Source organism: Rattus norvegicus, chromosome 10 (genome assembly GCF_021556685.1).
Source record: "Rattus norvegicus strain SHRSP/BbbUtx chromosome 10, alternate assembly SHRSP_T2T, whole genome shotgun sequence".
Taxonomy (NCBI): Eukaryota; Metazoa; Chordata; class Mammalia; order Rodentia; family Muridae; genus Rattus; species Rattus norvegicus.
Window position 1 is genome coordinate 66,690,851 of NC_141543.1, and position 25,073 is coordinate 66,715,923.

At 52.1% G+C, this 25,073-nt stretch overlaps 1 protein-coding gene and 1 long non-coding RNA gene across 28 annotated transcripts in view; one reads left to right on the forward strand and one right to left on the reverse strand.

Moving 5' to 3' along the window:
- The window catches only part of Rph3al (rabphilin 3A-like (without C2 domains)), a 143,652-nt gene that overhangs the window by 61,515 nt on the left and 57,064 nt on the right, over positions 1-25,073 (reverse strand). For 25 of the 27 annotated variants that reach the window (XR_015630178.1, XR_015630174.1, XR_015630177.1 and 22 more), the window contains 3 exon segments: positions 23,656-23,765; positions 21,695-21,838; positions 19,294-19,423 (listed from right to left, as the gene is read on the reverse strand). Coding sequence is in view for 17 of the 27 variants with exons in the window: in XM_087569628.1 (XP_087425754.1) it covers positions 19,294-19,423; positions 21,695-21,838; positions 23,656-23,732 (351 nt within the window). In the remaining 10 variants the exon portion in view is untranslated. 27 annotated transcript variants of the gene reach the window in all.
- LOC102549419 (uncharacterized) lies at positions 5,234-18,116 on the forward strand. The gene is made up of 4 exons (XR_015631798.1): positions 5,234-5,367; positions 7,507-7,744; positions 15,697-15,725; positions 17,853-18,116. It is a non-coding gene; the product is annotated as an uncharacterized LOC102549419 (long non-coding RNA).

The following is a 25,073-nucleotide window of genomic DNA, read 5'->3' on the forward strand; positions in this document are numbered from 1 at the left end:
TGGGAGCTAGAGTGTGAGCCTTGTTCTGTCGGAGACACAGATGTTGGGTTGGCTGCAGCTGACAGACCTATTTGGGAAGGGCATTTCTCCTTCTACATGGACCCAATTTCATGCTCTCCACCCAGTGTGAAGGCAGGAATGAGATCCCTGGACCCCACAACTCATCCAGAGATCCAAACAAGGTAGAGCCTCACATGGGAGAGGACACAGCCTAGCCCTGCCTTCCCAAGCATTAGGGCATCGCCCAGGCAGCCAGCAAAGCCAAAGGACCCTTAGGTTCCAGCTATTACCCTGACCACATTCAAATGCTGTCATAAACAGAGCCCCAAAGGACACAGCCATCACTGGTTGGCCTAAGACAGAAGCTAGGAAGTAGCTGAGCTGCCCTGCAGAAGGACTTCCAACCCTAATGTCCCAGTGTGGAACTTGCAGTCCCATCCTGTCTTCAGCCTCTGCCAGGCTCCCTCCATCAGAGCCACTGGTATCATAGGGACCATCGCAAGCTCCAGACCTGTGCCAGCCCTCATTCCCCAACACCCCATAAAATGACACCACCATCATATCCAAAACACCTCCCTCCACCTGCCACTCACACAGTCACCACAGTGTCCCCAGCAGAGGGGAGGGTTAAAAAGGCAAACTCATGATTATTAACATCCACACAGCCCATATCAGGAAATCATGGCTAGAATGTGACTTTGCACTGTTTCTGTGTCATCATGCTGTATATGTGATCAAGACATTGAGGTGAGGCCCTGCCTAATTTGGGCACCAAGGACAGTGCCCAGTATGCCCTCTTTTTAATCCTTTCTAGTCCTAATGAATTTCCGCATCCCATTCCAGACCATGAGATTGAATTTGAAGTTTCTGTCTTCTTTCCAGTGGTGCATAGAAGTGGGGGGTGTGCAGGGTGTATGGGGGGACACAGTGGGGACAGGGGACGGGGTATGCAGTGTGGGTATAGGAACACGGTGTTGGGCAGAGACAGTTTCAACAAGGACTTGGGCAAAGAGGGGAGAGTCATCCAGTCAGAAGCTGGGAGGAAGACAACAGAAGTCCTAATACTGAGCAATTAAACAGGACGTGAGGCCCACGGCTTCTGGTCCCAGCAATGAACTCAATAGGGTGGGTGTTAGGGGAAGGTGTTAGGTGTGTGCCCAGCATGAGGTACTAGAAACATACCATGTGGGCCACTGTAGAGGTATTTGCTACCAAACCTGACAACCTTGGTTCAATCCACATGGTGGAAAGAAAGGATCGGCTTTCCAAAGTTGTCTCCCCGCTGACCTCCACACACATGCTGTGGGAGGTCACACACATATGCTATGTACACACACATAAGCACACACATAATAAATAATTTAAAAAAGTAACAACAACAACAAAGTTCCCGTGATGTGGGTGTGTAATCCCAAAATTCAGAAGACTGAGAGAGGGGGGGTTGTGAGTTCTAGGTCAGCCTGAGCTACACAGTGTGACCTTGTCTCAAAGAAAAGCCAAAAGCAAAGAGAGGAAGGAGGGGAAGAGGAAGCAGCAGGGGAAAAGGGTTGGGGCAGGGGAGCAACTACAGTATTAAAGACAACTGAGAAAGTGTGCCTGGCACAGCCCTGAGACCCCAGGACAATGTGGGACCTGGCACAGTTCTGGGCCACGGACACACAAACCTTGGCCTGAGTGTGAACAGAACAGTGAGTGTGACCAAGCCCAGAGGGAGATTCATAGGAACACATAGCAAAGAGGAATTACACACACAATCACAGAGGGCACAGGGAACAGCCAGGGGCAGCTTCCTGAAGTAGTCATCCCCGATAAAGATGGATGTCAGCCTGGAGGCTGGGAAGCCCCCACGTGCCTGTTTCTACCAAGGCCCTACCATGGCTGCCAGTCTGCCACTCCACGTGGGGTTCGACTGTCAGGGGGCCATCAGAATCTGTGCCCAGAGAGGAGGGGCACGTGCAGTGGGAAAAGCACAATCAACAGAAGGTATCTGTTTCAAACAATATTTTTAAATTTCAGATAGTATGGAGAAAAAATATAGAAGGTTCCTATATTTATAGACAGGGACCCCCATTTGCAGTTTGCACAGTTAAACAACTGCTCCAGAGCCTTCCAGAAAAAAAAAGGGGTTCAATAGCTCCTGGTGAGGAGACCATGGAGGGACTCATGTGCTTTAACCATCAAAGGAGATAAGCCTGAGTCTCACAGAGTATGTAGAGTGGGAGACAAGCAATAATTCTGACTCTCCCCAGGCAGGGGTGCCAAGGACTGGAAACGAACACGCACGCACGCACGCACACGTAATTCTCCCAGAGTCCCTCAGGCCTTCCCTGTGCCTAAACCAACCAACCGTCCTGGGTAAGGCAAATCCTTCCTGAAGGCTTCATCATCTCCTAGTTCCAAAGGCCACTTCTTGCTTCTACACTCAACTTGCTAGCCGTGGCACTTAGAACTGTGAAGACCTGAGCCACAAATACCCTGTCTCAATCACCAGAGGACTAAGGGTCAGGCCGGTTACCACTGGGGACCAGCACAGGCAGGCCAGGTGGCTCTAAATCCAGTTTCACCTTTGCAAATCAAATCACTTCCAGGCCAGGAGGCAGTGAGGGGAAGGGAAGGCCCAGGTGGTGGAGACAACTGAACTCACATCGATCTCGCTCCTTGCTGTGTGGTTACTTAGAGTTACAACTCGCAACAACGATAATAGCTGCCACTTATTGAGCAGGTATTCGGCGACATTCCAGTGCTCAGCATACATTATCATTATCGAATTTAATCTCAGTGACATTCACAACAACCCTGCAAGGGAGGCTTAATGAGCTGAACTAGGAACTGAAGGCCCTGAGACTCTGGGCTGCTCAGCCAAATTCACACATGGAGGAGAGGGCAGAACTAGATTGGGACCCTGAGACCCTGGTGGGTGAGACTAAAGTAAGGACTTGGATTGGGGGTGTGGCTCAGTGGCAGGTAACACGGATAAAACCCTGATTTGATTCATCACTGGACGATGTGCACCAGTATACGGGGGTTGGGAGGGGGATACTTACATAAGTAAGTCGTGCTTTGTGTTGGACCCAGATCAACATGGATTATGAGACTGATGTCCAGGTGCTGGAATTCTCATCGGGCTCACACGGGTTAGTAACTGAAGGGTTCAGCTTCCCTCCCAACCTTGCCCCTCACCTGAGGTCTAGTGCCTACACATTAAAAAAGGATGTTTCTAGGCTCAAAAACTGGGAACACAGAGGATAGAACTATCCTTCCTTGAAGATAAACTTCCCAGACAAACTGCTGGCCACAACAGAATGTAATCCCTAATCAGGCCTCAGGTTCTGGTTACCCAGGCCTCTCACAGATAATCTCTCATCAAGAGGCTCCGCCATCTCTCTGTAGGTGCTGGGATGGCAAATGAGGTCTACTGCATCTGGTTTTTAACGTGGGTCCTGGGGAGCCGGACTCAGGTTGTCAGATTTGCATGGCAAAGGCTTTTGTGCACTGAGGCAGGATGGCAGCCCAGGAACAGGCGTGGAGAAAACACCCACACTTAATCCCAGCATAGAGGGATTGAAGCAAAAAATACTGCAATAAGAAAAAAGAAAACAAGAGGAAAAGGCTTTCATATGCTAAAGAGGCTGGTGATGTCTAAGTCAGCTCAGGAATGGGCCTGGTCAACAGAAAGACCGAGCTTGCTTAGAGGGTCAGGACTGTATCCCCACCCTTTAACCCCAGAGAGGAGAATCAGGTGTCATGGGCAACAATGTAACCAGTCCTGTCAGCATCCATTAAAAGGAGGAGAATGGGTTCCAGGACAGTGAAACATAAGGAAGTCCCTACAAAGAGGCTTTCCACCTTCCCCACACGCCATCCCACACATCTATTCATCTGACTGTCCTTCCTAACAAACCAGAAGGGCATCTCCCTGAACGCCGTGAGCCACCCCAGCAAGCCAGTCTAACACAAGAGAGCAATGTGGCTGGTGGCCTGGCACTGCACAGGTGACCAGCATCTGAAGTGAGCTTTGTGGAACTGATCCCTTACCTGCGGCACCTGACCAGAGATCTCCCAACCATAGAATCTGCTACTCAGCTGATCTCTGAACATTTAGGGATCACTCTTGCTTGTTTCTCTTCGTATTTAGGGCCTGATCCCCAGAACGGAGACACCCAAGCTTGCTTTTGGAAGGTTCATGGTCTTTGTGTGAGGGTAGGTCAGAAGCCTCTGCTAACTCTGGACATTCACCCAGAATTTGGATAACTATCACCTGAGCTTAGGGACAATGACAATGAGGCTCTGGATTAAACAAAAGAAATAGGGGTTGGGGATTTGGCTCAGTGGTAGAGTGCTTGCCTAGCAAGCGCAAGGCCCTGGGTTCAGTCCCCAGCTCCAAAACAAAAAAACAAAAAACAAAAACAAAAGAAACACAGTAAAGTCCACAGACTGCTGGGGAAAGAGACAGTAGACTTCTGGACATGTAGCAAAAGGGGTGGGGGGAAGGAGAGAGGCTCCCCCTGTTTGGTCCAGCTTTCTCTCTCCAGCCTTGTCTCTCTCTAAGATCAGCAAGCCTGTCACACCAGCCTTGTGTTTTACTGTCTACTCTCGTCTCTGTGGCGACTCTCCTGTCTCCAAGGTTTTTGTCCAGACTGAGCCTCATGTTTGCCTGGCAAACATCTTCACATCCTTAAAACACATCTGAAAGTCTCTTCCTCCCTGGCTCCTTCCTTGAGCTCCTCCAAGAGGCACTAATGTCTTCCCTGGTCCCCTTTCAGGTGTGAGGCCATCCCCAGAGCAGTGCTGACCACGTCACACTGGATAGTCTCCTCCTTGACCAGCTCCCTCAGACACTATGGCTCTGGTGAATACCAGGGAGTCAAACCCAAGGCTTTGCACATGCCAGGCAAGCGCTCTTTCCTGAACCATGCTCCAGACTCACATTGTTCATAGTTGGTTCCCAGTGTTCAGCGGGAGCCTGGGTTGCCTGGCATGGGAGGGGAGGTTAAGGGCTAAACACAATGAACTTCCCTCATGCCTGGAGCCTCTGGTCTATGGAACATTTAAGGAGGGGAGAGATGTAACTTCAGAGACTCACTCACTCTTACAGCTAATCTGGCCTCTGCGTTCTTAGAACTTCTTTTTCCAGAACATTCTCAGGGTATGTTGACGGTATAGTGGTGAATGTAGCTGTCTTCCAGAACATTTCCAGATACTCATAGAATTCCTGGATCTCCATGGCTTTAGAAGTTAGGAAGGTAAACAAAGCTTATTCAGAGAGTTGGCCAGCAGTTTTCGGGGAGGAAGAAGAGATAGGGTATGGACTTTGGTATTTCAGACTTCTAAAATCCCTCCGAAGGACTGTCCATCACAGCTACATCGGTAAGGTCTGGAAGGAAGGTCAGGGCAGCAGACACCAGGACAAGGGACGACACACAGACCGTATTACAGAAGCAACAGAACTCGGGTGTGGGGATGGGGGCCTTGGGCTCAGCATCCTTCCAATATTGGGGAGTATACAGTACTGTTGATTCAACATCCCCAGAACAGACTTGTGGGGAGGGGCCAGGCCTTGCCCTTATTTACAGAACCCACAAACGTTCATGTGAAGGGAAGCAAACAGAGCCAGCTAATGGCTGACCCTGGGGAGCACCCCAAGGCTCAGGACAGAGGTGGCCGTGAGGCTTGGTGGCAGGGCCTGGTGCAGGTAGAATGGGAGAAGGCACAGCTCAGCTGTGCTTCCAGAGGCTCACTGGGTACTCTTAGACAGCCAGTCAGGAAGCGGCCTTGAGTGGGGAGGTCTCAGACCCGAGGAAACAGTGATGTAATGGGTGAGATGGACAGGATGACAGGATGGACAACATACAAAGAGGAAGGACGACTATTGCTGCGCCCAGAGCATAAGTCAGGCAGCTCAAGGCTGCTGGACCTGGGAGGCTGGACCACAGGGAGCAAAGTGAGGAGTCGGGAGGCCTGATGTAGCTACGGGTCAAAATGACCAATCCACAGCACCCCCCGAAACACAGTCAACACAGATCCCTAGCCAAAGTCAGTAGGTTGCCCCCAGGCCCTAGTCCCCAGACCCCTATGCCCCAGCCCCCAGTCCCCAGCCCCTAGTCCCCAGCCCCCTATGCCCCAGCCCCCAGACCCTATTCCCCAGTCTCCTATTCCCCAGCCCCCCAGCCCCCCAGCCCCCAGCATGGGACCTGTACTTTGTCAGCTCTACCTCGTCCTAGAAGAACATCAAGGGCCCCTCTGGCCTCCAAGGATTACATTAGTCCCGTCCCCCTCTTTCCAGCTATGTAGACACAGCCAGTAGGTACCTTTGGGAACTGTTTTGTTTTCTTTGGAAAAAAAAAAATCCAGCAGACTAGACAAACATCCCAGAGCTTCTAACAGTCTTTGGGCAATGGTACTAATAGCTAATTAGGGACCCTGGTGACGGCAGGCCTGGAGTTTCATGGGAGACAATGACAAGACAGGGTTAGGCGGAGAAAGACCCGCGGGGCGGAGTTGGTGCCAATTACCCTAGGAAGTCAACTCGCTGCCTCCCCTGCCCCCACAGAAGGAAGCAGAGGCCCCGACACCACATGGAGGCACTTAGACTTTGTCCTGCAAACAGTGGGGAACCTTGGAAGGCTTTTGGGAGACTCGGAGTATGGTGTGAGCAGAGCAAAGTAGAAGAGGGCAGGAGCAGAGAGATGAGCCGGAATTAGAGCCAGTACTTGGAGACCGGCAAGGGACCCTACCACAGCAGCTCGGCAGCAGCTCAGTCCTTCCCTGAACCCAGGGGCTTGGGTCTCATACCTTATAAGACCCACTATACTCCTGACTGCATTCTGGTGGTGGTGGAGTCAGGATTTCTCTGCAGAGCCCTGGCTGTCCTAGTACTAGCTCTGTTCTTGGCCGGCCTTGAACTCACAGAGATCCACCTGCCTCTGCCCCTGAGTACCACCCAGCTCTTGTCTAATTTTGAATGTGGTTTCTAACAAGGGTCTCTGGAAGTCCAGCTCCTCCCTCCGCTTGCTCACGTTCTTTATCTGTCTGCATTCATGGGAAGAAATGTCCCGGGCTGGGGATTTAGCTCAGTGGTAGAACGCTTACCTAGGAAGTGCAAGGCCCTGGGTTCGGTCCCCAGCTCCGGAAAAAAAAGAACAAAAAAAAAAAAAAAAAAAAAAAAAAAAAAAAAAAGAAATGTCCCTCTCCCTGGAGGTAGATAAAAGTGAGAAACAAATTCTGAAGGAAAGGGGCGAGAGGGTCTCCCTCCCTGCCAAAGCATCTGATAAAGCCACAATTCTTTGTTTTGGGGCAGGTGGTTAGGGATGGAGCATAGGGGCCTCATGTCTAACCAAGTAATCGACCATTGAGTTATTTCCCTAGCCCTTGGTCTTTTGAGACTGCAGTTTCCACCTATACCATTCTGAATGCACCTAATCTTGTTTGATTCTGAGGCTAGAGGTACAGGGAGCCTAGGGGAGGAGAACCAATTCTCCCCTCCCCCACCCTGCTCCCCTTCAACAGAGCTGTCCTGGCGCCCCGTTGCAGAGGGACAAGCCACACACACTGTGGGCTGTGGTCGGTGAGCATCTGACAGCCGTGGGGAGAAGTATCCAGCAATAAAGGTGTGAAAGCAAGAAGAATCGCAGGCCTGCCTTAGTGCGGCAGCTGGCAGGGCAGCCGGAGAGGTGCAGCACATGGCGCTGGGCCACGTCGCGGACTGGAAATGTCATTATCTGCTATTTACCACGGCAGAGGACAAGTGAGTGCACAGGATTACCTCTGCTAAGAGTGAGCCACTAAACAGATTGCCCAGAGGCACTTCCTGCCACAGGAGCCTTGCACAGCTCTACCCACCACACCAGGAGGAAGGAGCTGAGACTACAGCAGCCAGGGGCCTTAGGAGGAGGTGGGTGGTAGGCACACGTGGTCGAGGTGGGGAAGTGTGTCACTGTGACCTAGCCTGGGCAAGTCCTCAGAGCCCGGACTGGTTTCCTTCCCACCCTTGGGCTACAGAAGCTCTTATTCACTCAATTAGGTGATAAGCCTCAGGGAGACTCAAACCAGATCCCTACAAACTCCCTGTGTCTGTCCAGACATCTCCAGATCATGACAAACCAGGTCAGACTGCGTCAACCGCCACAGGAGCCAATGCTGGCAGCCGCTCCCTACTCTGTAATCTGCCATGGGCGTTGGAGTTGCTTCTGGCATTGGGGTACCCCACTTATAAGGTGGCACCTATGTCTCCTTCTTTTTGGGGGCGGTCTCCTGAATATTTTCAACTCTCTTCCCTTGTCACAAGTTATGGAGGTAACATCTGAACTAAGTGAGCTACCATGGGTGAGCTGTGTCTCCCAGCATCTATTTCTCCATTTGGAAAATGGGCTAAACACACTGCCTTTTGCCGCTCAGTTAACAGTGGTGGGCTGTGGGGACTCAGAACAGAGGGACTCTCAGAGCACACCAACCCATGTGGGCTTTCTCCTGACCCCACAGACATGAGTCCTGAGCTCAAGAGAGCTAGGAAGCAAACTAGAGCAGCTTCAAAGCCTCCCCCAAAAGAGCCAGGTGGTGGTGGCATATGCCTTTAATCCCAGCTCTCATGAGGCAGAGGCAGGCAGATGATCTCTGTGAGTTCAAGGCTAGCCTGGTATATAGATCGAGTTCCAGGACAGCTAGAGAAACCATGACTGGGAAAAACAAAAACAAAACCAACATCCACAAAAAGCCCCAGAAGCACCCTCAGACAGGTGGAGAGGTCACGGGGAGGGCAGTGCAGAGGTCACGGTGTGGGCGCTTCAGTTCCCTGCCCTAGCTGCCTCACACCAACTCCCAGTCTGTGAATGGTAACTGGGTGGGCCTGAGCGCCACAGGATGAAACTGCTCAGAAGAGCCTACAATACTGTCTACTACAACCCTTTCCTCTCACAGTAGGTCTTGAGGGGAGTGGAGGGAGAATGTGTGTGTGTGGGGGGGGGGAGGGTGATGTTTTTCATTCAAGGTCACATCGGAGGGACAGGACCCTCCTTCCATATATGGCCTATAGTAGTGAGTGTAGGAGGGCAGATGCGGATGGCCTTAGATAACAGGATTCCCAGCCACCCCTCAGAAGGACCAAGGAGCCTTCAGGAGATAAACTTGAACTGCCCCACCTGGTTTTCAGACACGGGTGGGCATGATTGTGCTGGCAGTGTACAGGAGGCAAGATGCGGGGCCTGTGGGTCCCAGGAAGAGAGCAGACTAAGGAGCAGGACGGGAGATGTCTGCTGTCTAAGGGGCAGGCATCTACTCCCCTCAGTCCAGCCCTGGCCCCAGCAGGCTTCGAGTAACTGGGAAGGAGGGGCTGCAGAGCAGTGTGGGAAATTCCCTTATATTATTACATAGTTCCTAAAAACAGAATTGGATTGTTTTGCGTGTGTGTGGGTGTGGGGGTGTTGATTTCGATGTGATATGAGGTGAAAACATAAACAAAAGAAACTACAGAATAAGAAATATATTTAGTTTCATCAAGAAAATACACAGACATGGCCAGGCACTGGGGTAGAGGTAGGTGGAGGCCTGCGAGCCCATCTCTTGGTGGGGTGAGGGTGGGAAGACTAGAAATCAAGGCTATTCCCAGCTACACAGCAAGTTTCAGGCCAGCCTGGATTTCTTTGCAAGATCCTGTCTTGAGAACAACCTTTCCCCAACACATATACATGTATAGATGGCATACACCCTCTGTGTATAAATAACAGATATAATAATATCTGTAGACACTTGGACATGAGAAGAGAGTCTAGAAGGAAAAACACCCAAACTCTTAGGGCTAGTACTGGGTAAATATTTCACCTACATTTGTATAAACTCTAACTCTCCAGCAGTCATTGCGCACAAGACACCATCTCTGAGAGCATATCATGGGCCTGGCTCATTTCTACCCTCACAACCACACTCCAAGGCAGGAACTTTGATTTCACCCAATTTCCAGGTGAGAAAAATCGAGGCAGGAGAACACAGACAACTGAATCCAGTAGTCTAAACTGCTGGACTCTAGAATCTATTATCTTTTAAGAGTCCAGGAAGAGATGGCCAGGAATGTAGCTCAGTGACAGAGCCCTTGCCTTGAGGTCCTGGGCCCATATCCTGCATGATAAATAAATCCAGGGAAAGGTGAGTCTCAAGGTAAAAAGGGACAGCCTTGCTGGGTCTTTAAGACGCAGCCTGGACTACTCGCCCACTCCCAGCAATAGCATGACCAGGGGAGAACAAAGCTGCTTTCCTTTTCACATCTGCAGTACTGGGGTGAAGCCAGGGCCTCGTACTGAGCAAGCTCTCCCACTAAGCCACATCTCTAGACCCCTTCCTATCCTCTGGAGCCATCAGGTGCCCTGGGCTAAGAGAGGGAGGGCCAGAAAGCAAGCTGTGCCACTGTTCAGCACTGCCACTGTGATGCCAGGCAGGGAAGGACAATGCACAAACTGGACATGGCCGAGCTCTGGTAAACCATTGTGGATATTCCACTTGAAATTCCTACTATTTCACCCACCAGAACCTCCTCTTTGCATTTGTTTTCGATCCTTGTAAGATCCACTCTAGCCACCGGTTCTCCAAAGCGGGGGAGACCCCTGATCTAGGGCCTGGTGTAGGGAGGACCAGGTCGGCCAATGTGTTCACGCAAGACTCCAGAATAGCCAGGGAGGTGGCAGGCATCTCAGGGTTTGGAATTGGAGTTGAAGCTGGAGTATTTGCACTGTAGGGGAGTAGGATGCTGGCTGGGGCTTAGGCTGAAAGCTCATGCTGGGGTGAGATCCTGCCCTTAGGTCTTGGTGGCTGAGCCTGGGGTGGTCTGTGCCCTGCTGTTGAAGATGGCAGCACTCCTCCCGAGTGCTGAGGAGCTAGGCAGGGAAGAAGACTCAACTCATATTCTCTCTTCATGTTCCTTTTATCCCTCTGTTCCTTGTGTCCCACTGGACAGCTTTGTGGGCTCACAAGGTAGTCCCTCCTTAGTTTTGCCCCACCCTCGACCTGGATGACCTTGCCACACACAACAGATGTTCAGCAACTGGTCCTAGCTCACTTCCTGTATAGAGAAGCTGACACTGAACAGCAGGCTGCCGTGGGATGGTAGGCCACACACTGTCACCTGACAGGCCACACACCCTCACCTACTCCTTTTGCCCTGGGTTCTTTTCAAAGTAGGCTCATGAGCTGAGACAGCCTGCTGGGTAAGGCCATTAAGACCCCACCTGCGGAAGGACTTCATCCCTGATTAGTGTCCCGTTCCTCTCTTGAGAAGTGTACCGGGCTGGAGAGATGGCTCAGCGGTTAAGAACACTGATTGCTCTTCCAGAGGTCCTGAGTTCAAATCCCAGCAACCACATGGTGGCTCACAACCATCTGTAATGAGATCCAATGCCCTCTTCCAAGGTGTCTGAACAGTGTATTCATATACATGAAATAAATAAATCTTAAAGGGGTTGGGGATTTAGCTCAGTGGTAGAGCGCTTGCCTAGGAAGCGCAAGGCCCTGGGTTCGGTCCCCAGCTCCGGAAAAAAAAAAAAAGAGAGAAGTGTACCTAGCCAGTTCCCATGGTGGTTTGGGGGATAAAGTGGGTGGGGGAGGGGAGAGCTGGCATGGAGGCAGCTGTCATTACTGGAAACCTTTCTTAAAGACAGGGTCTTCTATAGCCCAGACTGGCCTTGAACTTGCTGTAGAGTTGAATGAAGAGGATGACCTCGGTGTGTGCCAAGAGTCAGAGTCTATGTGGTGCTTTGATCAAACCCAGCGCTTCAGACTCAAGAACTCTGCCAACTGAGGCACGGTCCCTAGACCCCAGTGATTCGAACTTGTTTCATAAATTTCTCTTCCTTGTTTTGGAATATGCTGGTGCTCTCTACCCTAATCTAGGCCCTGGCTACTGTTTTCCCTTTTGAGACACAAGCTGGTTTTTGTAGCCGGGGCAAGTTTGGAACTCTGAGTCGTCATCTTTCAGCCTCCAAAGCGGTAGGATGGTAGGTATGTGCCACCACACCTGGTCCCTGGTCCCTGCTGCATGGGAAGTTCAGTTGTCAGTGCATTCCCGTCAACCCACCACAATGGCCCCAGATCTCCTCGAGATATCTGTGTGGACGTTGCCTCTCTCACAGACCTCAGGGCTGCTCAGCTCTCTTGGGTGGCTCTAGTGATGCAGGAACAAACACAGCTGCTTCAGTCAGCCTGGGTTGAAGCTCCTTTTGTCTTCCTCTCCCCTTAGTCTGCCTTTCTCCCTCTGCTCCTCTTCTCAGTCTCCCAAATACCCAAACTGCCTGCCAGCCCAGGGCCTCTCCAGAGCCATGTCTGCTCTAGCCATGCCCTGTTGGGCACATTTTCGTCACTCCCAACATTGCTCCCCTCGAACAGAGGCTGCTGAGCGTCTCCCCATCGTCTGTCCTGGGGCCTCTCTTTCAGCTCTCTCTCTCGGCGCCCTATCTCCCATCTGAGACCTGTGTACGTGTCAGGCTGGCATCCCTCTCTCTCCCTGGGGAGTCAGATGGGCACAATGTCCAGGGCTGCAGAACCGACAAGCAGGCCCGGGGTGGAAGTCAGTCCATTGAGTTAAGGGCATCGCTGGCCCAGTGGGCTATAGCCTGCCTTCTATCCAGATAACCCTAAGAAGGAGGTCAGGTCAGTGGTGAACAGGATGGACTCTCAACCGCGCCGAGTTCCTTTACTTGGGGAAGAAAGGCCAGCTGCAGGCACAAGGCAGCAGGGTACATGCGCCTTAATGGAGATGTTCTGCCTGCCAACCCCAGGCGAGGTGGATGTTCCAAGATGCAGCTTGGTGTCTGGTCCAATCCTCTGATCCTGACGACAGGAGCCAAGTCAATTCCTGCCAAACAGCCTTGGCGACAGGCGAGCAGCCGGAGTGGGCCCCTCAGGGCAGAGGAATTAAGTGACTCTTTCCGGGAATTTAGGAAACATCAGTAGCCGAACGAAAAAAATCCATCTTTGTAATAAGGCGCAAACACGCATCGCCTTCCACATCAAATTAGGCCGAGGAGGAGAAAGGATGCAGCGAGGCCATTCGGAGGCAGCTAGGATAAATATGCTATCACTCAAGGTGGCTGGCTGCCGTTTCCATGTTTTCTCTCCCCTCTCCACCAGGAGCAGAGGAGCTTAAGATCAGGCTTGGAAAGGGAGGTCAGGGTGGGAGCTCCTTAATGGACTTTCAGCAAATCCCAATTCCCAGCAAAAAAGAAAGAAAAAAAGAAAAGAAGAGAAGAGAAAGGAAAAGAAAATGGCTACCTCTTGACTCTTGCACATTGACTTGACGGCAGCAATGTAAAATCACTCAGCCCCTGTGCACACGGTATGGCGGCTCCCACAGTGGGATGCAGCTATGCCACTGCTCAGTATAATCTCCCTGGGAATTGGAAGCAGGACCTCAGAGAAAGAAGTCTGCACAACAGCACATAGAGTCAGTCACGTTGTTCACAGGAACTCAAATGTGGGAGCACTCAGGGTATCCATCATGGACGAGTGGATCAGCAGAAGTATGGTCATCTTGAAATGCTGGTCCCCTCATAAAGGAGAGGAAGTCAGACAGGCACGTGCTGTGGTGTGGATGACACCTGAGGACGCCAAGCTAATGAATCTGGTGAAATGCAGATTCTGGCTCAGGAGGTTCAAGAGGGCCTGAGAATTCTCACTTCCAGCCGGCATAGGGGGATGTCTGTGTCTCCGGTCCTCAGGCTGTACTCTGAGTAGCTGGCACTGGAATCCTTTGTCTCCTCTGGTGTCTCCACCTGCGGGAGGTGGTCTCTGAGGAATAGCTGGGGAGGACTCCCAAACCCCCACAGGAGCACTTGAGGTCTCTGCTCAGAATCAGCAGGCTTTCTAGGAAGTGCTCCCACCAGCAGATCAGAAGATAGTGATGGGGATGTGGGGACTCTGCTTCCTCAGATTGCCCAGGCAGGGCAGGCAGGGCAGGCAGGGCAGGCAGGAGGGTGACAAGTAGGTGCCATCTGCTCCTCCGTTACTCAGCAGCCACAAAACCTTCACCCTGACCAGAATGGAGTCTGCCCAGGGTTCAGGGGGAATTTGCGCAACCTCTTTATAGCCTGGAGTTACTGCCAGTCTCTACAGCGAGACGCTGATCCTTAGAGCAAAATGGTCTGGAGCCTGTGGCAGGAGGGATGAGGTGTGGACCACACTCTGCCCTGCAGTGTTCTCCCATGCTGGGCTGGGGCCATGATGCCCCTCAGAACTTTTGCTACGGGACTGGAGAAAACCGCGGGCTAACCTCAGGCCTCTGCTCCCAGGATTCAGCACACAGGATCTAGGTTATGTCAGGCTGGCTATCCTGGGCCTTTACTGTGAGATCCATTTGGCTGAGACCAGGAAAAGCTCCAACTGCTTCCTTAGGCTGGTGACCGTCCTGTCCTGGGGTTCAGATGGTCATCCCGTAGCCCGGCACAGCCTCACATGGCTGGGAAGCGGCTGTCTGACTCAGATCAGAGGCAATTAGGAGTACCAGGCCTCTTTAATTAGCCAGCCAGCCCCTCTCCCTTTTCACCACAGCCAGGGAAATGAGGCCAGGCAGCCGGTGTGTGAGTGTGTGTGAAGGCCCAATTACAGAGGGCCACAGCTCCAGGACTGCAGTGCCTTTCCCAGGCACATTCATTAGCTTGTGGCTGACAGACACTGTCAGGGATCTTGCTGGAGAGGCATCAATGTCCCCAGGAGCACCTGAGGATTTGTCCCCAGCCCCTTGGCAACAACTTCCAATGCCATGAATCTTCCCAGCATCCTTTCTCTTCAGCCTGCCCAAGCACACACACCTTCTTGTCTTAGAAGACTCACTCCTCCACACAGCTCTCCGGGTTAAGTTCTTGGAAGCTAGGTCCCTACAGCAGCGGGTGTTACTCTAAAAGATTTTGCTCATCCACCTTGACAGTCAGGACCTGAGGGAAGAATTCCCCCCCTTTTAGATTCCCCTCACCCCTGAGAGAGAGACAGACTGTGCCTGGATGCTGGCACCTGCACACTCACGGGGTCCCTGCTAGCTTGACACCAATGTTGAGAACTGCAAAGGCATTCAGGTCCTTAATATAGTTACATAAATCTTGGAAAACAAAAGACCAACAAAGCAGCAGCTTCAATATGAAGCCCAAGAAGGCACCGATGCTTCTAGACATGGTGGTAACCAGCTGGGATCCCAGCACTCCAAAGGCAGAGGCAGAAGGGCTGAATCGGAGACCACGATGGGCTTGATAATGAGACTCCATCTTAGAGAGAGAGAGAGAGAGAGAGAGAGAGAGAGAGAGAGAGAGAGAGAGAGAGAGAGAAATGGGATCCTGTGTGAGGCCATATCTGATAGGATCTGTCTGTAGAGGAAGACACTGGGGCTCCTGCCCGGTGCCATATGAGGAGGAACGCACCCATCTGGCAGGCCAGGAAGACGCTGAATTGCCTTGGACTTTCCAGCCACCCAAACCACAGGGAAAGCAAGGTCTGTGGTTAAGGCCCCGACTGGCTGATCTGAGCATCACTGTGTCTCCTGTGATTGTCCATGCTCTGTGGCAAACCTCTGAACAGGGAGCCCCCGGGGCAGCCCAGTCACAATGACAGTGACAGCCCCCCCCCCCACCTTTGCTAGGGATGGACCAGGCTATGAAGGGCTTCTCTGTACCAGCTAACCCATCCCTCACATCCATCTGGTGCTGATGGCTACTTTTTGACCCTGTCTTACAGATAAAGAAATGAAGACTGGAAGAGGTGAGGTGAGTTTTACTAGAACACTCCATAGAAGCAAGCTGGGAATGCAACCCAAGCTGGTCCTACAGCTCTAAGTTTCTCTGTTCCTGCTTTGAGGAAGAGAGAAGCACCCCACCCCCAAGCCCCCAATTTGTGGTCACAGTCAGTCATTCAGGAGTTCCAGGAACTTCCCAGGGCCAGTGTGGGAACAGCATGGGGGCCATTCTGAGACATGGGGGAGAGGGGAGTCAAGTGGCCTCTCACTTTGGCCTCCTACAGGCCAGGGCTCTTTATCAGGGACCCCCACTCACAACCTCTAATTCCTTCCCATCTGTTTAGAATACACAGAAGACACTGATGCTCTATTAGCATAGGACCTCCATCCCCATGCTGCCTTGTCCCCAAGCCCTTCACTCTTCCAATGGCCATCACCGCAAGGCTTGCCTCCCGCTTGCACAGGAGAAAGACCTCCCAACAATCTATTTGGCCTACAACTGCTAGAGCTATCCCTTGAAAACACACAGCAGGGGTTGGAGAGGTAGTTCAGTGGGTAAGGCCACTGGCTGCTTCCACAGGGCCAGGGTTCAAGTCCCAGCAACTACATGGTGGTTCGCAACTGCAACTCCAGCTCCAGGGGATCTACTGCCCTCTTCTGGCCTATCCAGGCACTGCACCCACAGAGTGCACAGACATACACAGAAAAGGCAAAACACCCAAACAGCACACAACCACAAAACAGACTTCTTCTCAGTACTCCTCGCCATGCTCAGTCTCCATGGCATCCTCCTAAAGACACGTTGGAATTCCAGTTCCTGACCTGGAGTTAGTGGCTCTATGAATCTGCCCAAGCTCATCCCTCGTTCCCTCTGTTCCAGATACTTTCATTAGCTCTTAGAGCCAGCTGGTTCTACCTCAAAGTCTTTGTGCCTGCAGGTCCCTCTGCCCAGAACACATTTCCACCTAGATCCTCCCCAGGACTGACTCTTGTATCTAAGATCAGTTCAGAGAGGTCTCTCTCCATAGACAAGGACGCATCACTGTTTCCACTCTGGACAAAGTGCTAACTCTTCCCAGCATTATTTTATGTTCATTTAAAAATTGTTGTCCAGTTTCTGCTCTCCCTGGAAAACAGCCTCAATGACAGCAAGGGTTTTTGTCTATCCCCCCCGGAACCAGCCTGCACACAGGGGACCCTCTACTCTTTAAAGGATGGCAAGTGGGGTGTGGTGGTGCACACCTTTAATCCCAGCACTCAGAAGGCAGGGGCGGCTGGATCTCTGTGTGCTGGAAGCCACCCTGGTCTATGGAGCGAGTTCCAGGACAGCCAAGCCTGTCTTGAAAAAGCAGGATACCCATGGCTGGGTAACAGTCTTCCTAAGGACACATGAAGACAACTCTCCCAACCTCCCAATACCCTTATTTAAATAGTATTCCCTCCCCTCCCACCTTGGCCCTAACAAGTTTCTGCCAGGCCAGCACTCAGTCTCCTTCCCACTGGCCTAGAAAGAACACATCACAGAAATGTCCTCCAACCAGCCCAGCCCCAGGGCACTGGGCAGCGGTGGAGGCAGGTCTGAAAGAACGCCTCCCCTACAGCCCTTACCCAGCTGAGGCCCTCCCCTGGGCCAGTCCGTTGCCTAGGCAATGGCTCTCTGAGGAGCAGCTGGTATTAACTCTTTGATAACCAGGGTCATCAGCTCTCTCTGTGGCAGAGGGACGGTCCCGTGGGAGGAGTTATGGGCCAGCCTTTCATGGTCCCACAAACCTGAACTCTTTAGAGTAGCTGTAGGGGGAGGGACAGGAGAAGCAAACAGGCTGCTGGGGCCACAGGGGCAGAAAGTAGAAGTCACAAAACATGGCCACCTGCCCTGATCCTGGGAGCAAAGCACCCCCAGGTTCCTACACCCACCACCTAGGTAGGCTCTAGTTCCGGGCTAAAAGGGGAACCAGCAGACCCACGGGGGCCACAGGGGCAGAAAGTAGAAGTCACAAAACATGGCCACCTGCCCTGATCCTGGGAGCAAAGCACCCCCAGGTTCCTACACCCACCACCTAGGTAGGCTCTAGTTCCGGGCTAAAAGGGGAACCAGCAGACCCACGGGTCCCCGTCGTCCTCTGCTGTGCTCTGATGATCAATTCACCCCATGTGATAGCAAGGAGAAAGGACTCCGCCTCAGATCCTGGCTTCCTGCTTACCCACCTCGGTTAATGTTTAGCTTTGGAATGCCTCAGACGGTGCCATTGCAAAAGCCTAATGTTTCAAGGCCAACTTTACTGCTTCCAGCACGTCCACCTCTACAGTCCTCTCAGTGCGGGTCACCCACCCCTCTACAGTCCTCTCTGTGCGGGTCACCCACCCCAGCTGAGGCTTATAGCCTCTGATTTCTTCCCAGAATTGGTAAATCTCTGAAACCATCTTAGGTGATCATGACTTGTCATTTCTTGTTATCTTAAGAGAGAAGATTCCTTTCTTTCTGTCTTGTTCACTTTAAGAACTCCACTCTTGGGGCTGGAGAGATAGCTCAGCAGTTAAGAGCCTGTGCTTCCAGAGGACCCAGGGTCAAGTCCCAGCACCCTCATGGCAGTTCACAACTATCTGTAAGTTCCAGGGGGATCCAACACCCTCACACAAACATATATGCAGGGAAAACATCTATGCACATAAAATTAAATAAAAGTTAAAAAATAAAAAGGGATTCCAAGCTTAAAAAGCAGCCGTGGAAACTGCTTAAGGATAGGGTCTGGCAAACTAGGATGAGACCCAAAGGGATGTTGGGGTAACTAGGGTGAAAGTGAAACCCAAAGGGATTGGGGTAATGATGTGTCTGACCACGGGAGGCAGCAAGGGGGAGTTGCATGCTGATAACTGCACAGGCATGGCTGGAAGTGGAATAATCTAGAAGAGTTCCTACTAGGAAGATAAATAATCCCACAGGCTCTACATGAGTGAAACTGAGATCCTAAATAAATGCAAACCATGCAAGGTACGTTATTCCCTGGGAAATGGTAAACTAAAGTCAATTATTCAAGTCTTGGGCTCGTTATGAAACGCTGTAACACACAGCACAGTTTAGTATAAGAGAAGACGAAAATCCATTTGATCGTGTGAAGGCCACTCTCCCTAACATCAGGAGAGCAGACAGCCGGAACAGAGCACACGGCACCTAGCAAATTCCTGGACCTCAGGCAACAGGGCCTGCCTAACATTTACCGAGCGCCTATGTGCTGGATAAGGCTTTAGGAGGTTTGCACTGAACGCATCTGAGCACATGTGACAGTTGCTCCTGTTTTCCAGATGGAGAAAACGAGGCTTACAATCCTAGCCCAGTTTTCTGAGGTCATATGGTTGGCATAAGAGCTGGACTCACACCCAGGCTCTCAGTCATCTTGCCAGGGCTAGCCCTAGAAGCCATGCCATCCAATCTTCAGGGCCTTCTTGCCAAAGAGCAGATGATATCACTGCATACATAAATGTACACGCGCACACACGTGTGCACACACTGTCCTTGGAAACTGGGGTGCAAAGCCACAGGATGGCAAAGCTGACCCGTTGTGGGGCGGGGGGCTGAATGGCGAGGCCAGAGCAGGGCTTACCTTCCGGCAGTCTTTGCAGAATACAGAGGAGCTGCCCAGGAATCCCAACATCTCCCCGCAGAGCAGACACTGGGAGACACCATTGCCCATCACGTTCTTCTGCATCGTCTCCAGCCGCTCCACCAGCCGCCTGCAGCACAGGACACGGTGTCAGAGGGAAGGTGCTTCAGGTCCTTGCCATGAGGACTGCTAGGCCACAGTTACTCTGAGAATCTAAGCATACACGCTCAGGGCCTGTTGGTCACTGGGAATATTGCAACAACCAGGCCAGACACACACTTGGTCCCCGCTCTCTCGGAATTTAAGTTCAACCTTCGTTGAAATTCATGAACAAGAAAACGAGCCAAGAGTGAGGGGGACAAGAAGAGCCAGATAAAGTGAGGTAGGTGGAGGCCTGGGAAGACATTTTGAAGACATGCAACAGGGTGCTGAGAAATAAGCCATAAGCCAGAGAAGGGCAGTGGCTAAGGCAGATCCCAGGGATTTGTAGGTCACAGGCTGGCTCAGTTCAATCTGAAGCCACTAACGAGTTTGAAGGTGATCTGATCAAAGGGACATTTTCTAAACTCCTGTGGAAATCTGGAATAATGAAGAGAGAGGGGAAAAGAAGCCAGGAGGAGGTAGGACCCTCTCTCCAAAGAAGGCTAGAGGCCTCGAGCTGCATCCGAAGGACAGTGTTAAGATCCTGGTAGGTAGACTTTGAGTCAGAGCATCTGGGCAGGTGAGAAGCTGGTGGCAGGAGAGAAAAATCAACTCTTCTTTGAAACTGCCGGATGCTGAGCACCGAGGAGCCCAGCTGAGCCTGCACGGGTGCCCGTCCTGGGATCGATGACCCTTTCCACTATAGACACCCTCTTCATCCCCCACCTCCCGCTCCGTAACAAACTGTTTGGTTTGTCAGCCACTCTACTTCTGGTACCCAGTGGATGTTCAGTAAGAACTCTTGAATGGATGAGGAGTACCATGTGGTCCATCCACTCCTCCCATGGTCATCCCTGCCCCTAGGAGAAGGAAGCCATGCTTCCTGTTTCAGACAGGACTGGGGCCAGGAAAACCAGAAGTGGCTTGCTGAGGGATGATGCTCCCAAGAAGTGGAGCTAGGGTCCCCACTTCTAAACTTGCCTGGTATAGGGTCCCCCAAGGCCCACACTTTCCTGAGGGGACCAGGGATAGTTAGCTCATCAGTGAGGCTGCTTCCTCCCCTATGCTCTACACTGAGCACTTCTGTTTTCCACAGAACTGACACTGTTGTCCATCTGTAAGGCTTGGGAGCAAACCCAGTTCTAGCCTGGCGTGACTCAGTTGCTCTCGGGAACAATCTGTCAATCCATGTCATGTTTCCACGCATCATGCAGAGGACACGCTTCCACCATGCAAATAATTCATCTGCAGTACTGCTTCTGGGTCCTTCCTCACCCTGCCGCTCAGGGTCAGGTGTCCTCGGATCACAGAAGGGACTTCCTGAGGCAGCACTGTGACATCAGCCTGCTGACAGAGTGTCCAAAAGCACTTCCACAGCACAGAGGACCCACTCCCTGCTCACCATCCTGGGGGCGAGCATGGGGCTCTGGAAGTGGCAGGGGTGTGTGTTGGGGGGGATGTCAATCACCAGCATACAAGGTTAGCCTGGAACCTGGCTGGGCCCTTTGGGAGGAGATCTGTAAGAAGCCAGGCTAGATGGAGAGAGAGAGAGAGAGAGAGAGAGAGAGAGAGAGAGAGAGAGAGAGAGAGAGAGAGAGAGAGAGAACCCCAGCCATTCTGCCATGAGCCCTGTTTGTACTGACACGATAATGACCTGTCTGTATGATTGAGGCTCATACAAGAGGCCGTCAGCACGGCAGTCATCTTTCTAGTGGGGCCATCGCCTACTAAAGCTGCCTTTCTACTGTGTCTGACTTTTAAAAATGATCATGGAACTAATGGAAAAAGATGAGCAGAAAAATAACGAGATCAGAACGAGCGGGGCTCCTGCCCAAAGCAGCCAAGCTCTGCGCAATCGCGCTCCCCTATCTGAGCTCTTCCAAATCAAACGACAACAATAAAAAGGCACACTGACATGTTGGATGGCTGAGCCCTAGATGGGAGAGGCCAGGAGAGAAGCTGGAAACACACCAGAGGGCACCTCCTGCTGGGGCCTCGGGTGGGGCGATTCAGTGACCTCCACATGAGTTCAGTCCTCGCCTGAGCTGCAGGAGGGAACTCAGAGCCCAAATCCAAGAAGCTCCTGGGCTCACCCCACCCTCCTGTCTGGGGTCTTGAATCCATGCAATCCCAGCTCACAGCTGCCTGCATCCCAGCCTCCCCCATGAGAAGCTGGGGCCTCCTGACTCTTGTAGACTGGTCTCTGCAGACCCCTTACAGCCTCCCTGCTCAGTGCCTGGTCTCTGCTGACTCTGCTCACCCAATCCTCTGCTGCTCCAGGATGTCCAGCCGCTCTGCTCTCTGGATGACCTGAAGGATGACCTCCACCTCTCCAGGGCTCAGGCATTGAGTCCTCCTCTGCTTCTCCGTCTGGTATGTGTGCACAGACCAGCCTGTCTGCAGCCTTGGGAGAGAACAGTGTGGCTAGAGGTGAGACAGCAGTAACCCAGTGTACCCACCAAGCCCTTATGGGAGTTGGATAAGCACAGCCTGGACACTGTGGTTCAGAGTCCATAATGAACGTTTCTATATGGTCTGGATGTGTACCCACCACTGAGTGTCATTGCTAGAGGGCAATGTGGAGCCCACTGTTTTCCTCTCTAGAAGGAAAGTCTTGGAGGGCCAGGCCTTGCCCTGTCTGGTCCTCTCTTGGTCTTTTACACTGTGTGCCTTCACACTCTGCACTTAAGCCATACCAGCCTTTTGTTAGGCCTCTCCTGTATGCCATGATCCTTCTACCCCAGGGCCTTTGCACATGCTGTTTCGTATGCCTGGAACTGTCCCCATATTTCCATGTAACAGTTACCTCTCTGGGTCAAGAGAAGCATCATACTTAAAAGGAAGTCTTGGTCCTGGACCCAGTTAGTACCCCATCCCCACCCTACTGCCAATCATCCTCATCAAAAGAACTCACATTGTCAACTATCCATACAACATTGTTCACCTCTCCCCATCTCTGCTTTAACGCAAAGGTCCAGAGGGATGGGTGCCTGGAAGGAAGAATGTGGGTTGGAAAACTCTTCAGGAATCCCAGGGAGTCTACTGGACTCTGCTTCCAGTTCCGCAGGGGGCATCTGTCTGTCAGACACACACCTGGGAGGAGACACTCACAATGGCTCTTCTGAGAGGCTACGGCAGCTCTCCGTAGCTGGTGGGTGAGAGCTGGAGTTGGGAACGAAAGGGATGCTGGAAGGTCAAGGGACAGCTGGGCTCTTGTATGAGGTCCAAGAGCTGAGGTCTCCCAGCAGTGTGCACCCTGTCAGGGAGGGCACCTCATTGACCTGCCATCAGAGCTGGCGAGAGGGTCCAATCTTATCCCTGTCACTCTCCCTGCAGGGGTGGGGTGAGGTGGGGCTGAGGCACCCAGATGGAGGGGGGCAAAGATGTTCTCACATCACATGTGACACCCTTCTTCCTGAGTGTTTCAGATGAATTTTTCTACCCACCTTTGATGTCTCAGCTCGGTCTCCCACAGGTTGATAATGTCTAATTGCGAATTTCTTAAGCTTGGTCCCAGTTGGGAAATGCTGGCTCCTGGTACTGGCACAGTCTGACAGCTGCAGGGATGTTCCTGCCCTATCAGAGCTAGGGACAGCACCACCCACCAGCGAGCACAAGGGGTATCTGACAAGCTCAGCCACAGGTACACAGTATGTGCGTGCATGTGCGCGTGTGCATGTGACGTCGGGGGAGGCCAGGCCCAACCAAAACTGAAGGATCACTAGGTTGAGGGTTAATATGAAAATGAAGATCTCCAAAAAGACACAAGGGACAGCAGAGGGACAGCGACCCTGCTGAGGCCTAGGAAAGATGCTGTAGGCTAGCCGTGGTCTCTCCTGAAGGGAGCTGTTCATTCAGGGAGCAGGCCTGTGCTCTGTACTGCCCCGTTATGCCAGGCTCAGTGACAAGAGCAGAGCCAGTGATGAGGAGGCCTTGTTCCTGGTGGGCTGCTGTGGGTGTCAGCTGGACTCAGATGTGGGTCCCAACCCAGCCATTGACAAGGGACATGGGCAAGGAGGGCAGGCCTCAGTTTCCCTATCTGAGAAATGGGGACAAGTTATTTCTATATAGTGAGGAATAGATAACCATGGGCCAAGAGTGGTGTGCATTTGACAGCCACCTCTCTCCAAACTTCCCCCTGGGGAACAAAGCTCACCAAAGACTGGGAAGAGGCAGTGGGTGGAGAGGGAAGGGTCACTCTAGCAGGCCAAAGGCACTTACTTGGCTCTCAGAGCAAGCTGCCGATCGTTGGGGCACACCCACTGATCATTTCCACTGCTGAAGATGGTGTCAGCCATGATGGGGAGCACAGCCCAGGGCAGGAGTCACATCTGAGGCAAGGGGAAAGGGAAGCGCATGTCAGGACTAGGTGCTACTGGTAGTTCCGATCCCTGCTGACCACAGTGCCACACCCAACTCCTCCAGCAAAGGCCTCACTCAGAGATCCTTTCCCAAAGGCTCGGGGGGCTTGGGGCGGGTGGCGAGGAGCATCATATGGCTAAGTGACCGGAGTATACATGACATCAGAGGGTGAGAATCAGGAGAGAAGGCACCCTCGCGCAGCAACTTTCAACTCTGCTGTCAAGCCCTGAAGAGCATCCAACCCCTGCCTTTTCCCACACAGCCCCGCTGCCCTGAGAACACCCCTGAGAGCCAAGCCCATGAGGAGAGAGCAAGTCACTGAGGCAAACTCATGAATCTCCTCAATTTCCCCTACCTCCATCGCACCAGAATGGCGACTTACAGGCCTGTGCTCTGCTCCCTAAGAGATCCCCACAGTGTTCTCCAGAGGGCAAGGCACAGGGTGGCAGCCAGCACCTCCACCAGGCACTCTTAAGAGTCATTGTCCACAAGAACTAAGAGATAGCCTTGAGAATCCCACAGGACCTTCTTTAGAACCTGATGGTTCAACGTAAGTAGTGTAGCTGGCTTTCTGTGTGTTACTGAGCAGAGGGCTAACTCAGGCTGCCTAGTACGAAGACGCTGCTTGTGCCTTCTCAATGGAGCACATGTGTGTGTGTGCATGTGCATGTGGGTGTGCGTGTGCGTGTGTGTTCACATGTGCTGGGAAGAAAAAGAGACAAACGAGAAGGTGTGTGTAAGGACAACCTTTGATTTCATCCAATCCGGTCTGGTGGATTGAAAATTTAGAACCCCTTTATATTCTACAAAAGAATATTGATGGGGGAAGTAGGTGATGTGGTTCAGTGGTTAAAGAGCAGTGGCTGCTCTTCTAGAAGTCCCAGGTTTGATTCCTAGCACCCACAAGCTGGTTTACAGACACCTGTAATTCTAGTCCCAGGGGGTCTGGTGCCCTCTTCTGGCCTCCATAGGCACTGTGTGCATACACACACAGATCCACATAAGCGAAACACATATACATGAAAATGATTTTTAAAAAACATAAAGACTGGAAATTTGTATTTCCTCAAAATGTTATATATGAGTACACTTTAACTGTCTTCAGACACACCAGAAGAGGGCACCGGATCTCATTACAGATGGCTGTGAGCCACCATGTGGTTGCTGGGAATTGAACTCAGGACCTCTGGAAGAGCAGTCGGTGATCTTAACTGCTGAGCCATCTCTCCAGCCCCCTCCTCAAAATGTTAAGCACAGACTTTCCACATGGCCCAGAA